This window comes from Oncorhynchus kisutch, linkage group LG3 (genome assembly GCF_002021735.2).
Source record: "Oncorhynchus kisutch isolate 150728-3 linkage group LG3, Okis_V2, whole genome shotgun sequence".
NCBI classification, from domain to species: domain Eukaryota; kingdom Metazoa; phylum Chordata; class Actinopteri; order Salmoniformes; family Salmonidae; genus Oncorhynchus; species Oncorhynchus kisutch.
The window spans coordinates 68,144,310-68,157,769 of NC_034176.2; the positions used below are offsets into that span (position 1 = coordinate 68,144,310).

Consider the following 13,460-nt stretch of genomic DNA (forward strand, 5'->3'; position numbering starts at 1 on the left):
CTAAAACATAGTGAAAATGCAATCTTGAGAGATATTACAAAAGTGGCCAAACGAAAAGTTATGTTACAGAGCAGTCTCGCGAGATATTCATCAACGTTGCCATGACGACACTTTGTTTTCGTTCGAGCTATCACAGATGGATGTGTTTAGCTAGGCAGCGTGCTAGCTGTTTACTTTTTCAAAGATAGTCCCTTTTCAGCTATATCTGTGCGTGGTAGCAGTATTTCAGAATGGTAAGTACGTGCATTGTCTTTTCAACAATATAATAAAGCGTTATAGTTATATTCACTGCAGTGTGGTAACGTTAGCTAGCTACTAGTACTGTAATGTTCATCTAGCTTCATGAATACACGAATACATGTCTGCATTATAGCTAGCTAACGTAAACGGACTAAACTCCACGCAATGGGAAAGGAAGTCTAGAATTAACTTCACCGCGGAGTGGAGCCGAGACCAGTCGGTGGTTGTATATGATTAAGTTTTTATTGAAAACGTATGTATTTCAGCAAACAAAGGCACGAAACTTCTGAGGACAAACAAAGGTGGGCGTTTAATTTTTGAACTGGGCGAATCGATGTAACGTTAGCTAGCTAGGAGTTAAACCGCTACCTTTTATCTAGCTCGGTAGTTAGAAGTAACATGTTTAGATTTCGTTGCATTACAGCCACCCAAAAAGAAGGCCGCAGCCAAGTCTGCCAAAGGGAAGACGCCCACAGTAGTAGATGGCCTTTCCACGGAGGAGATGTCGAAGGAGCAGGTAGGTGTTATTTCATGCACCTCTACACATTAGCTACACTCTGATGCTCCATTACTAGGTCAGTGATAGCTAACTGTGCAAACATACACGGTGCAAACAAGTACTGTACTAGCTACTGAGCAACTATAGCAAATCAATATTATTTCTCACATGCGCCGAATACAACAGGTGTAGACCTTACAGTGAAACGCTTACTTACAAGCTCTTAACCAACAATGCAGTTTAAGAAAAAAAGTAAGAGATAAGAATAACAAACGATTAAAGAGCAGCAGTAAATAACAATAGCAGAGCTATATACAGAGGGTGCCCGTACAAAGTCAATGTGTCAATGTCCGGGGGCACCGGTGTCGAGGTAATTGAGGTAGTATGTACATGTAGGTAGAGTTATTAACTATGCATAAATAATAACAGAGAGTAGCAGCAGCGTAGAGAGGGGGGGGCAATGCAAATAGTCTGGGTAGCCATTTGATTAGCTGTTCAGGGGTCGTATGGCTTGGGGGTAGAAGCTGTTTAGAAGCCTCTCTGGACCTAGATTTGGTGCTCCAGTACCGCTTGCTGTGCGGTAGCAGTGAGAACAGTCTATGGCTAGGGTGGCTGGAGTCTGATGATTTTTAGGGCCTTCCTCTGACACCGGTGTAGAGGTCCTGGACGGCAGCAGGAAGCTTGGCCCCGGTGATGTACTGGGCCGTACGCACTACCCTCTGTAGTGCCTTGTGGTCGGAGGCTGAGCAGTTGCCATACCAGGCAGTGAAGCAACCCGTGGGGATGTTCTCGATGGTGCAGCTGTAAAACGTTTTGATGATCTGAGGACCCATGACATATCTTTTCAGTCTCCTGAGGTGGAATTCGTGCCCCCTTCGCGACTGTCGTGGTGTGCTTTTGGACCATGTTAGTGATGTGGACGCCAAGGAACTTGAAGCTCTCAACCTACTCCACTACAGCTCCGTCGATAAGAATGGGGGCGTACTCAGTCCTCCTTTTCCTGTAGTCCGCAATCATCTCCTTTGTCTTGATCACGTTGAGGGAGAGGTTGCTGTCCTTGCACCACACGGTCAGGTCTCTGACCTCCTTCCTATAGGCTGTCTCATCATTGTCGGTGATCAGGCCTACCACTGTTGTCATCAGCAAACTTAATGATGGTGTTGGAGTCGAGCCTGGCCGTGCAGTCGTAAGTGAACAGGAAGTACAGGAGGGAACTGAGCATGCACCGCTGAGTGGACCCTGTGTTGAGGATCAGCGTGGTGGATGTGTTGTTACCGACCCTTACCACCTGGGGGCGGCCCGTCAGGAAGTCCAGGATCCAGTTGCAGACTGAGGTGTTTAGTCCCAGGATCCTTAGCTTAGTGATGAGCTTTGAGGGCACTATGGTGTTGAACGATGAGCTGTAGTCAATGAATAGCATTGTCACATAGGTGTTCCTTTTGTCCAGGTGGGAAAGGACAGTGTGGAGTGCAATAGAGATTACATGATCTGTGGATCAGTTGGTGCGGTTTGCAAATTGGAGTGGGTCTAGGGTTTCTGGGATGATGGTGTTGATGTGAGCCATGACCAACCTTTCAAAGCCTTTCATGACTACAGACGTGAGTGCTACAGGTTGGTAGTCATTTAGGCTAGTTATCTTAGTGTTCTTGGGCACAGGGATTATGGTGGTCTGCTTGAAACATGTTGGTATTACAGACTCCGACAGAGAGAGGTTGAAAATGTCAGTGAAGACACTTGCCAGTTGAACAGTGCATGCTCTTAGTACACGTCCTGGAAATCAGTCTGGCCTTGTGTATGTTGACCTGTTTAAAGGTCTTACTCACATCAGCTGCGGAGAACTTGATCACACAGTCATCCAAAACAGCTGATGCTCTAATGCATGTTTCGGTGTTACTTGCCTAGAAAGCGAGCATATAAGTGATTTAGATTGTCTGGTAGGCTTGTGTCACTGGGCAGTTCGCGGCTGTGCTTCCCTTTGTAGTCTGTAATAGTTTGCAAGCCCTGCCACATCCAACGAGTGTCGGAGCCGGTGTAGTATGATTTGATCTTAGTCCTGCATTGACGCTTTGCCTGTTTGATGGTTCATCGGAGGGCATAGCGGGATTTCCTATAAGCTTCTGGGTTAGAGTCCCGCTCCTTGAAAGTGGCAGCTCTACCCTTTAGCTCAGTGCGAATGTTGCTTGTAATCCATGGCGCTAATCCTGGTGCTTCCTGCTTTAATTTTGGCTTGTAAGCAGGAATCAGGAGGATAGAGTTATAGCCAGATTTGCCAAATGGAGGGCGATGGAGAACTTTGTACGTGTTTCTGTGTGTGGAGTAAATGTGGTCTAGAATTTTGTTCCCTCTGGTTGCACATTTAACATGCTGATAGAAATGAAGTAAAACTGATTTACGTTTCCCTGCATTAAAGTCCCCGGGCCACTAGGAGTGCCGCCTGTGGATCAGCGTTTTCCTGTTTGCTTATGGCGGAATACAGCTCATTGAGTCCGGTTTTAGTGCCAGCATTGGTCTGTGATGGTATGTAGACAGCTACGAAAAATACAGATGAAAACTCTCTAGGTAGACAGTGTGGTCTACAGCTTATTATTAGAAACTCTACCTCAGGCGAGCAAAACCTTGAGACTTCCTTAGATATCGTGCACCAGCTATTGTTTACATATATGCATAGGCCCCCACCCTGCGTCTTACAGAGGCTGCTGTTCTGTCCTGTCGATAGAGTGTATCAAATCAACCATTTGCTTGATAATCCATGGGTTATGCTGCATAGCATATATTTATCTGAATCTACATGATGATGCTCTCTGTGTCAGCTGGAGGAGCACATTGTGCGGCTGCGGGAGGAGCTGGACAGGGAGAGGGAGGAGAGGAACTACTTCCAGCTGGAGAGGGACAAGATCCACACCTTCTGGGAGATCACCAAGAGACACCTGGACGAGAGGAAGGCAGACCTGAGGAACAGAGACCGGGAGATGGAAGAGGCTGAGGAGCGCCACCAAGTAGAGATCAAGGTATAACACACACACATACAGTAGCAGACACAAAAACAGTGTTTAACCACATTATAATATTTATCAGGGTCCTTCCTGTTACTGTTCTGTTCCTCAGGTGTACAAGCAGAAAGTGAAGCATCTGCTGTATGAGCACCAGAACAGCATCTCAGAGCTGAAGGGAGAGGGCGTGGTCTCTAACAAGCTGATGCAGCAAGAGCACGCCGAGCTGGAGAACGAGCTCTGCAAGGGCATGCGTACCCTTAAAGTGGACATTAAGGAGCAGGAGCTCTCCAACGAGAACCTCATCAAGGGCCTCAAACTGGTGCATGGCGTCCTCGCTCTCTCTGTCAATATGAGCTTCTCACCACCCAGATCAATGTTCTGCCTTTTTATCACATTTGCTTTCCTCACACGTCTATGGTGATATTGCATTGATTGTCAATTCTTTCAATTTCTGTTTCAACAGAAAAACGACCAGGAAATTACCAAAACGAGAAATGACTTTGAGAGACAAGTGCGAGGTGATTATAGCTGTGCCTGTGTTGCCGTTAAACTGTACTCACATGCGTACATATACCTAAAATATGAACCATAGCCATCTCTCTCTGTCTATTGCCATTTGACTGACCTGCTGAGTAGAAATTGAGGCCAAGTATGAGAAGAAGATGCAGATGCTGCGTCAGGAGCAGGACCTGAGGAGGAAGACCGAGATCCACGAGATCGAGGAGAGGAAGAACAGCCAGATCAACACGCTGATGAAGAACCACGAGAAGGCTTTCAGCGACATCAAGAACTACTACAATGACATCACCCTCAACAACCTGGCCCTCATCAACTCACTCAAGGTTAGCAATACTACAACAATATCAGCTAATGACCAAGGTATTTGTTCTGCTCAATAACAATAACCTAGGCCCAATCAACTGGCTGAGGATTAGAAATTCCTCAACGTACAGTATCGTCAAACCTAACTTAGGCCTCATCAACTCACTTGTGTATTAGAAGACGATAACATAGAGGTGTATGATTGCTGATAGGTCCTGATCTTTAGCAGAAGGGTTCACTGTGTGGTGTCCCTGACTGACAGTGGCCAGGGTTTAGAGCCCTGGAGGGCAAACTGTTTGATACACTGACACATCAATCCAATACAAGCTAGTAACCAGTTGTTTACATGGCCTGTGTGTGTCTGTCAGGAACAAATGGAGGAGATGAAGAGGAAGGAGGAGCGTCTGGAGAAGGACATGGCAGAGGTGCTGCTGCAGAACAAGCGCCTGACGGAGCCCCTGCAGAGGGCCAAGGAGGAGGTGACCGAGCTGCAGAAACAACTGGCCAACTATGAGAAGGACAAGACCTCACTGGCGGTAGGTTACACACACAAACACAGAATAGAATACATGATATCTGGTTATATGGTAATTATACAGAAGATTTATAGCAAAAAGCAACAATGAAGCAGTATGACAGATATGCATAAAAAATATTCATATAGCAACATGGAAAAGTAAAATTCTCTCAAATGTTCTATGATGAATGGTTTGTGTTGGGTGTATCTGAGAGTGAATAGAAATGTAGTAGGGTACTTGGTGAAAGTAAACAGTAGTGATGGTGCCTGTCTTGACAGGGGGCCAAAGCACATCTGAAGGTCGCAGACAAGGAGATGAAAGACCTGAAGTGGGAACACGAAGTGCTGGAACAGAGGTTTAGTAAGGTGAGAAGCTACAATTACACACACACACACACACATACACAAACTCTGGTTTGTTATGACAAAGGCTTTTGTCCTCACATGTTGCATAAATTGTTGTCACTTGATTGAATCAAACCAAATGTTATTTGTCACATGCGCCGAATACAACACCTTACAGTGAAATGCTTACTTACGAGCCCCTAACCAACAGTGCTTTAAGAAGTTAAGAAAAAAACAAGTTAAGTAAAAAATAGATAAGTAACAAATAATGAAACAGCAGCAGTAAAATAACAAGCGAGGCTGTATACAGGGGGTACCGGTACAGAGTTACTGTGGAGGCTGTATACAGGGGGTACCTGTACAGAGTTACTGTGGAGGCTATATACAGGGGGTACCGGTACAGAGTTACTGTGCGGGAGCACCGGTTAGTCGAGGTAATTGAGGTAGTATGTACAAGTAGGTTAAAGTGACTGAGTTAAAGAGTTAAAGTGACTATGCATAGATTATGAACAGAGAGTAGCAGCAGTGTAAAAGAGGGTTCTGGGTAGCCCTTCGATTAACTGTTCAGGAGTCTTATGGCTTGGGGGTAGAAGCTGTTAAGAAGCCTCTTGGACCTCAACTTGGCGCTCTGGTACCGCTTGCCGTGCTGTAGCAGAGAGAACAGTCTATGACTAAGGTGGCTGGTCTTTGACCATTTTTAGGGCCTTCCTCTGACACTGCCTGGTATAGAGGTCCTGGATGACAGGAAGCTTGGTCCCAGTGATTCACTGGGCCGTACGCACTACCATCTGTAGTGCCTCGCGGTCGGAGGCTGAGCAGTTGCCGTACCAGGCAGTGATACAACCAGTGCTCTCGATGGTGCAGATGTAAAACCTTTTGAGGATCTGAGGACCCATGTCAAACAACAGAGAGTTTAGCCTTTTCAAATTTGGGACAGAGAAGAATCTGAGAAACTCTCATGAACACAGTGCCAGTTATTAAGCGTTAGAACTGAAAAGGCGTCTACACTGAAATCTGTGTTCCAATCTATTAAAAAAATGAGTTTTTGGACCATTGTTTCCTTTGAGGTGATTACAGTGGAGTTCAAGGATGAGTCCTTCTGCCCTTTTACCCTGTGTATGAGTCTTTTTATGAGACCACAGCACAAACTAACAACACAGACTGTTTATTAGGTTGACTAAAAACCTCCTAGTAACTGGACACTTTTCACCCATACAATGGCTACTATTGAAGGACTGTCCCTCTGTTATGCACTCACACACCCCAAAAATGGAACAGAATTGAATCAAATGTAATTCTATCAAATTGATCCATGCCTTACTGATCTGTGTTTCTAACTGAGCTGAGCCAATCCTTTTGTCTGTGTGGTACAGGTCCAGGTGGAGCGTGATGACCTGTATAAGAAGTTCACCCAGGCCATCCAGGAGGTGCAGCAGAAGAGTGGCTTTAAGAACCTCCTGTTGGAGAGGAAACTGGGGGCTCTGACCAACACCCTGGAGAAGAAGGAGGCTCAGCTCAACGAGGTGCTGTCTGCCTCCAACTTGGACCACACCGCCCTCGGCGTGGTCACACGCAAACTGGAGGTATGCTACCCTCCCTGGGATACCTAACCCTAACCCTAGCTTCATGTCCACATCCTGGTTCAGACCTAACTCTCAACCAGAACCCTAACCCTAGCTTCATGACCACATCCTGGTTCAGCCCTAACTCTCAACCACAATCCTAACCCTAGCTTCATGTCCACATCCTGGTTCAGCCCTAACTCTCAACCCTAACCCTAGCTTCATGACCACATCCTGGTTCAGCCCTAACTCTCAACCACAACCCTAACCCTAGCTTCATGACCACATCCTGGTTCAGCCCTAACTCTCAACCACAACCCTAACCCTAGCTTCATGACCACATCCTGGTTCAGCCCTAACTCTCAACCACAATCCTAACCCTAGCTTCATGTCCACATCCTGGTTCAGCCCTAACTCTCAACCACAATCCTAACCCTAGCTTCATGTCCACATCCTGGTTCAGCCCTAACTCTCAACCCTAACCCTAGCTTCATGACCACATCCTGGTTCAGCCCTAACTCTCAACCACAACCCTAACCCTAGCTTCATGACCACATCCTGGTTCAGCCCTAACTCTCAACCACAATCCTAACCCTAGCTTCATGTCCACATCCTGGTTCAGCCCTAACTCTCAACCACAATCCTAACCCTAGCTTCATGTCCACATCCTGGTTCAGCCCTAACTCTCAACCCTAACCCTAGCTTCATGTCCACATCCTGGTTCAGCCCTAACTCTCAACCCTAACCCTAGCTTCATGACCACATCCTGGTTCAGCCCTAACTCTCAACCACAACCCTAACCCTAGCTTCATGACCACATCCTGGTTCAGCCCTAACTCTCAACCACAATCCTAACCCTAGCTTCATGTCCACATCCTGGTTCAGCCCTAACTCTCAAATACAATCCTAACCCTAGCTTCATGTCCACATCCTGGTTCAGCCCTAACTCTCAAATACAATCCTAACCCTAGCTTCATGTCCACATCCTGGTTCAACCCTGACCACAACCTTAACCCTAACCACCCTGACTACACAAGACTACACAGTTCCATCATACCAAAGAAGCTACACTAGTACCCTACTCTCGTGTTGAGCTAACAGTAGAGTTGTGAAAACAACTAGCACCACACCTCATCAGACCTGCTTTGTGGTGGATACTGGCTACAAGCCAAGTTGTCATTCAAGATTAAAACAGAGAGGTGTTCTTAACAGAAAAATGTGATCTTCGTTCCATCGTGCGACTATGTTTGCTGTTGCTAAGTCCTTGCTATCAGGTTTCTCTACTCTACTGTCCTAGAAGCTGATTATCAAGTGGCCTCAACCACATCAAATTGTAAACCTTGCCTGTGAGTGTAGTTACTGGAGGAAGCGTACAGTAGACTATTCTGCAGCCAAACAACTCTATTTGTTTTGTCCTTGCAGGAAGTTTTGGACTCCAAGAACATTGCGATCAAAGACTTGCAGTATGAGTTGGCGCGGGTTTGTAAGGTGAGGATGTTGGCTGAATACAATGCATTTTGTGTCTGAACCCTATTTAGTTTTGTACATTAAGCGGAAAACAACAGTATTATAACTATGTAATAGAATAACTAACCAATACAAAATCAATACATTCTCATCTTTATAGGCAAAAGTGATAATAGCATCTGTCAATATACTGTTACTCTCAATAAAAATGTTAACATCTGTCTGATGGGCAGGCCCATAATGACCTGCTGAGAACCTATGAGGCCAAGCTGCAGGCCTTTGGGATCCCTATGGAGGAGCTGGGCTTCAAGCCCCTGGAGAGCAGTGTGGCTGGACACTCCCTGGGCCAGGGACCTGCAGGCCTGGTGTCTGTCCCCACATGAGAGGCTCCCAGGCTGGGCTCAGAGACACAAATACTCCCCTGACCCACACAGACTATCACTTACTGCAGTGCTAATGTGACTCTTCTTTCTATCTCACTCTCTCTTTATTGTAACGTTTGATAGAAATACTACTGAAGATCAACAGCAACTCTCTGTTTGCGAAGAGGAACTTGTCTTTTTCCAATACATTGTAAACATTTTCAAATAAACATCTTTTAAAACGTATCTCAGCTGCTGTATGTGTATACACTCACACATGGTGAAGGAACAACAATTATATATGTTTTTATGCCGAGATGAGATCCATGTTTGTTTGTTCAGTCATCTCACTAAATGTGAAGGGCGGGCAAAAACCTGCAACATAGACACCAGGGTAGATCAGCATATCATCAGGACTATCAAATCCCAACTCAAACAGGATTTCCTGAGTCTTACTGCCAACAAAGTTATTTTTCTGAGCAGCCTGCTATAGAGAGCAATAGTAATGGTGTCTTTTTGTAGGCACTAATTCCAGCATGGTGCGTTGAGCAAAGCCTATGGGAAAATGTTTGTAGGTTTTTTGGATGAACGCCAAAATAAGGGCTGTGGTAAACACAGGCTTAGGAGATCTTTCTTATATGTTTTGTTCTACAAGATAATCGTCATCAGCTAACATCACTTTTGTGAATTTTTAAGCATTTACGGTGTATGTAATAAAAATAATAAAAACGACACCCAAAGGCTTCTTAATTCATAAAGGTCACGTTAACTGACTGATATCTCATAGAACAAAACGTATAAGCACTCAATTATCTCAAAAGAAAGTTAAATCAAGCTACTTTTTAAGCTCAAACTCTGGTGATCCTTCTACATTTTCGGAAAACTGTAGATGGACAAAAGTGCACAAATTCCTCTTCCTTGCCTAAGCAAGTTCTGTCTGACACTGGCATCATAACAGAAGAATAGGATAAGTGATGCTTTAATCATTTTATCTCGGCAGGCTTTTTAATTGAGAAAAACAGTGATTGACCCTGGTCAATCAACTGCTCTTCCCTCTGCCAGTCTCTAGCTGACTCGATGGTTAACCCATCAACTTCAAGTGAATCTTTGTTTTCATTTCAACAATTTACTATCTGTGATGTGCTAGATGCCTTGCTTAAGAGGAATGTTTTAAAAAATCCACTGGGGCTGGTATGCTTGATGAATTTTTGCTGGAGCTCTCTACCCCCCTGTTGCTTAATCATTAACCCATAAGTTTTTCCTGAATGTATAGCCCATTTGTGTGGTATTAGGTAATATGTTAATATTAACTCTTCTGTTATTATTGTACTATTAATAACATAATAATAATAACTGGTTATAATACCTGGTTATTAGATACAGTCCTTACCTATTGTGCTATTGCAGTTCGGTTCCATTTTTATTTACTCTTGTCCCTCATTTGATATGCATACATTCATCCTGCTCCATTCATTGCATTCCATGTGTACATTCATTGTCTCTCTGTTTCTGTACCTTTACAGAACCATACCCATGTACATACCCATGTTCATCTTCTCCTGTGTGTGATTAAAGTTCCTGCTTTATTCCCCTCTAACCAGGGGTGGTGTCAGGGGCGGAGTTTCAAACCAGTAAATATGTAGAGCCGGGTCGCTCTCTTTCATGGTCCTTTGCCTCGCCGGATTTGTGACTTTTGCTGACAACACTACAATATGGTGGCCCACAGAGACTACACAGGGTACTTTCCACACTGCCCACCTGCGGTCCAGTGGAGTATTGTTCCGGGGTATCCAGTGGACAACTACCATTTGGATTATACCTTCTCTCTGGAGACTATAGGAACCCCCCGCCTGACGACGGTGCAACATGGACCCTATGTCCTCTCTCCTCCACCTGTAAGATGCTGCTCAGCATCAGGTGGGGCCGCATCCCCAGCAACCCAGCGCATGGATTTGTCTTCTGCTTTCGAGTGCCGGGGGTTGCAGCACCGTGGACATCGCTGGATATGGTGTGCAGGAGGCCCATTTTTCCCGTGTTAAACAGAATATACAGTCTTCTTAGCATTATGTAAGGGGTTGTCTCTTCGGAACAGGCACCATTGCCAGATATTTATATATATATATATATATATATATATTTTAACCTTAATTTAACTAGGCAAGTCAGTTAAGAACAAATTATTATTTACAATGACGGTCTACCAAAAGGCAAACGGCCTGCTGTGGGACGGGGGCCTGGGATTAAAAATACTATATAAACAAAGGACAAAACACATCACAACAAGAGACAAAACAACACTTCATAAAGAGAGACCGGAGACAACAACATAGCAAGGCAGCAACACATGACAACACATCATGCTAGCAACACAACATAACAACGAGAGACAACACTTCATAAAGAGAGACCGGAGACAACAACATAGCAAGGCAGCAACACATGACAACACATCATGCTAGCAACACAACATAACAACGAGAGACAACACTTCATAAAGAGAGACCGGAGACAACAACATAGCAAGGCAGCAACACATGACAACACATCATGCTAGCAACACAACATAACAACAACGAGAGACAACACTTCATAAAGAGAGACCGGAGACAACAACATAGCAAGGCAGCAACACATGACAACACATCATGCTAGCAACACAACATAACAACGAGAGACAACACTTCATAAAGAGAGACCGGAGACAACAACATAGCAAGGCAGCAACACATGACAACACATCATGCTAGCAACACAACATAACAACGAGAGACAACACTTCATAAAGAGAGACCGGAGACAACAACATAGCAAGGCAGCAACACATGACAACGCATCATGCTAGCAACACAACATAACAACAACGAGAGACAACACTTCATAAAGAGAGACCTAAGACAACAACATAGCAAGGCAGCAACATGACAACGCATCATGCTAGCAACACAACATAACAACAACGAGAGACAACACTTCATAAAGAGAGACCTAAGACAACAACATAGCAAGGCAGCAACACATGACAGCGCATCATGCTAGCAACACAACATAACAACGAGAGACAACACTACATAAAGAGAGACCTAAGACAACATAGCATGGCAGCAACACAACATAACAACAACGAGAGACAACACTTCATAAAGAGAGACCTAAGACAACAACATAGCAAGGCAGCAACACATGACAACGCATCATGCTAGCAACACAACATAACAACGAGAGACAACACAACACTACATAAAGAGAGACCTAAGACAACATAGCATGGCAGCAACACAACATAACAACAACATGGTAGCTACACAACATGGTAGCAGAGAACATGGCACAAACATTATTGGGCACAAACAACAGCACAAATCAAATCAAATCAAATGTATTTATATAGCCCTTCGTACATCAGCTGATATCTCAAAGTGCTGTACAGAAACCCAGCCTAAAACCCCAAACAGCAAGCAATGCAGGTGTAGAAGCACGGTGGCTAGGAAAAACTCCCTAGAAAGGCCAAAACCTAGGAAGAAACCTAGAGAGGAACCAGGCTATGTGGGGTGGCCAGTCCTCTTCTGGCTGTGCCGGGTGGAGATTATAACAGAACATGGCCAAGATGTTCAAATGTTCATAAATGACCAGCATGGTCGAATAATAATAAGGCAGAACAGTTGAAACTGGAGCAGCAGCACAGTCAGGTGGAAGTTGAAACTGGAGCAGCAGCATGGCCAGGTGGACTGGGGACAGCAAGGAGTCATCATGTCAGGTAGTCCTGGGGCATGGTCCTAGGGCTCAGGTCAGTTGAAACTGGAACAGTAGCATGGCCAGGTGGACTGGGGACAGCAAGGAGTCATCATGTCAGGTAGTCCTGGGGCATGGTCCTAGGGCTCAGGTCCTCCGAGAGAGAGAAAGAAAGAGAGAAGGAGAGAATTAGAGAACCATCACTTAGATTCACACAGGACACCAAATAGGACAGGAGAAGTACTCCAGATATAACAAACTGACCCACAAAGGGCAAGAAGGTAGAGACAACAATACATCACACAAAGCAGCCACAACTCAGTAAGAGTGTCCATGATTAAGTCTTTAAATTAAGAGATTGAGATAAAACTGTTGGGTTTGAGTGATTGTTGCAGCCCGTTCCAATCGCTAGCTGCAACAAACTGAAAAGAGGAGCGATCCAGGGATGTGTGTGCTTTGGGGACTTTTAACAGACTGTGACTGGCAGAACGGGTGTTGTATGTGGAGGATGAGGACTGTAATAGATATATCAGATGGGGGAGTGAGGCCTGAAAGGGATTTATATTTAAGCATCAACCAGTGGGTCTTGCGACGGGGATACAGAGATTACCAGTTTACAGAGGAGTATAGAGTGCAGTGATGTGTCCTATAAGGAGCATTGGTGGCAAATATGATGGCTGAATGGTAAAGAACATCTAGCCGCTCGAGACCACCCTTACTTGCCATTCTAGAAATTATGTCTCCTTAATCTAGCATGGGTAGGATGGTCATCTGAATCAGGGTTAGTTTGGCAGCTGGGGTGAAAGAGGAGTGATTACGATAGAGGAAACCAAGTCTAGATTTAACTTTAGCCTGCAGCTTTAATATGTGCTGAGAGAAGGACAGTGCACCATCTAGCCATATTCCAAAGTACTTGTATGAGGT

General features: G+C 44.9%; 1 protein-coding gene across 1 annotated transcript; it reads left to right on the forward strand.

The window, feature by feature from the left end:
- The first annotated feature begins 100 nt into the window (after positions 1-100).
- Positions 101-9,053, forward strand: LOC109880928 (dynein regulatory complex subunit 4). Its single transcript, XM_020473108.2, has 11 exons — positions 101-233; positions 665-757; positions 3,550-3,747; positions 3,845-4,051; positions 4,196-4,250; positions 4,369-4,574; positions 4,923-5,090; positions 5,351-5,437; positions 6,790-6,999; positions 8,401-8,466; positions 8,679-9,053. Exons 1-11 carry the CDS (start codon positions 231-233, stop codon positions 8,826-8,828), a joined length of 1,443 nt encoding a protein of 480 aa, XP_020328697.1. The 5' UTR covers positions 101-230; the 3' UTR covers positions 8,829-9,053.
- Positions 9,054-13,460: the final 4,407 nt, after the last annotated feature.

Excerpts from the sequence above, each read along its gene's own strand:
- LOC109880928 (XM_020473108.2), top strand. Across the intron at positions 758-3,549 it reads AGGAGATGTCGAAGGAGCAG|CTGGAGGAGCACATTGTGCG; the intron begins GTAGGTGTTATT and ends TCTCTGTGTCAG. Across the intron at positions 5,091-5,350 it reads AGGACAAGACCTCACTGGCG|GGGGCCAAAGCACATCTGAA; the intron begins GTAGGTTACACA and ends CTGTCTTGACAG.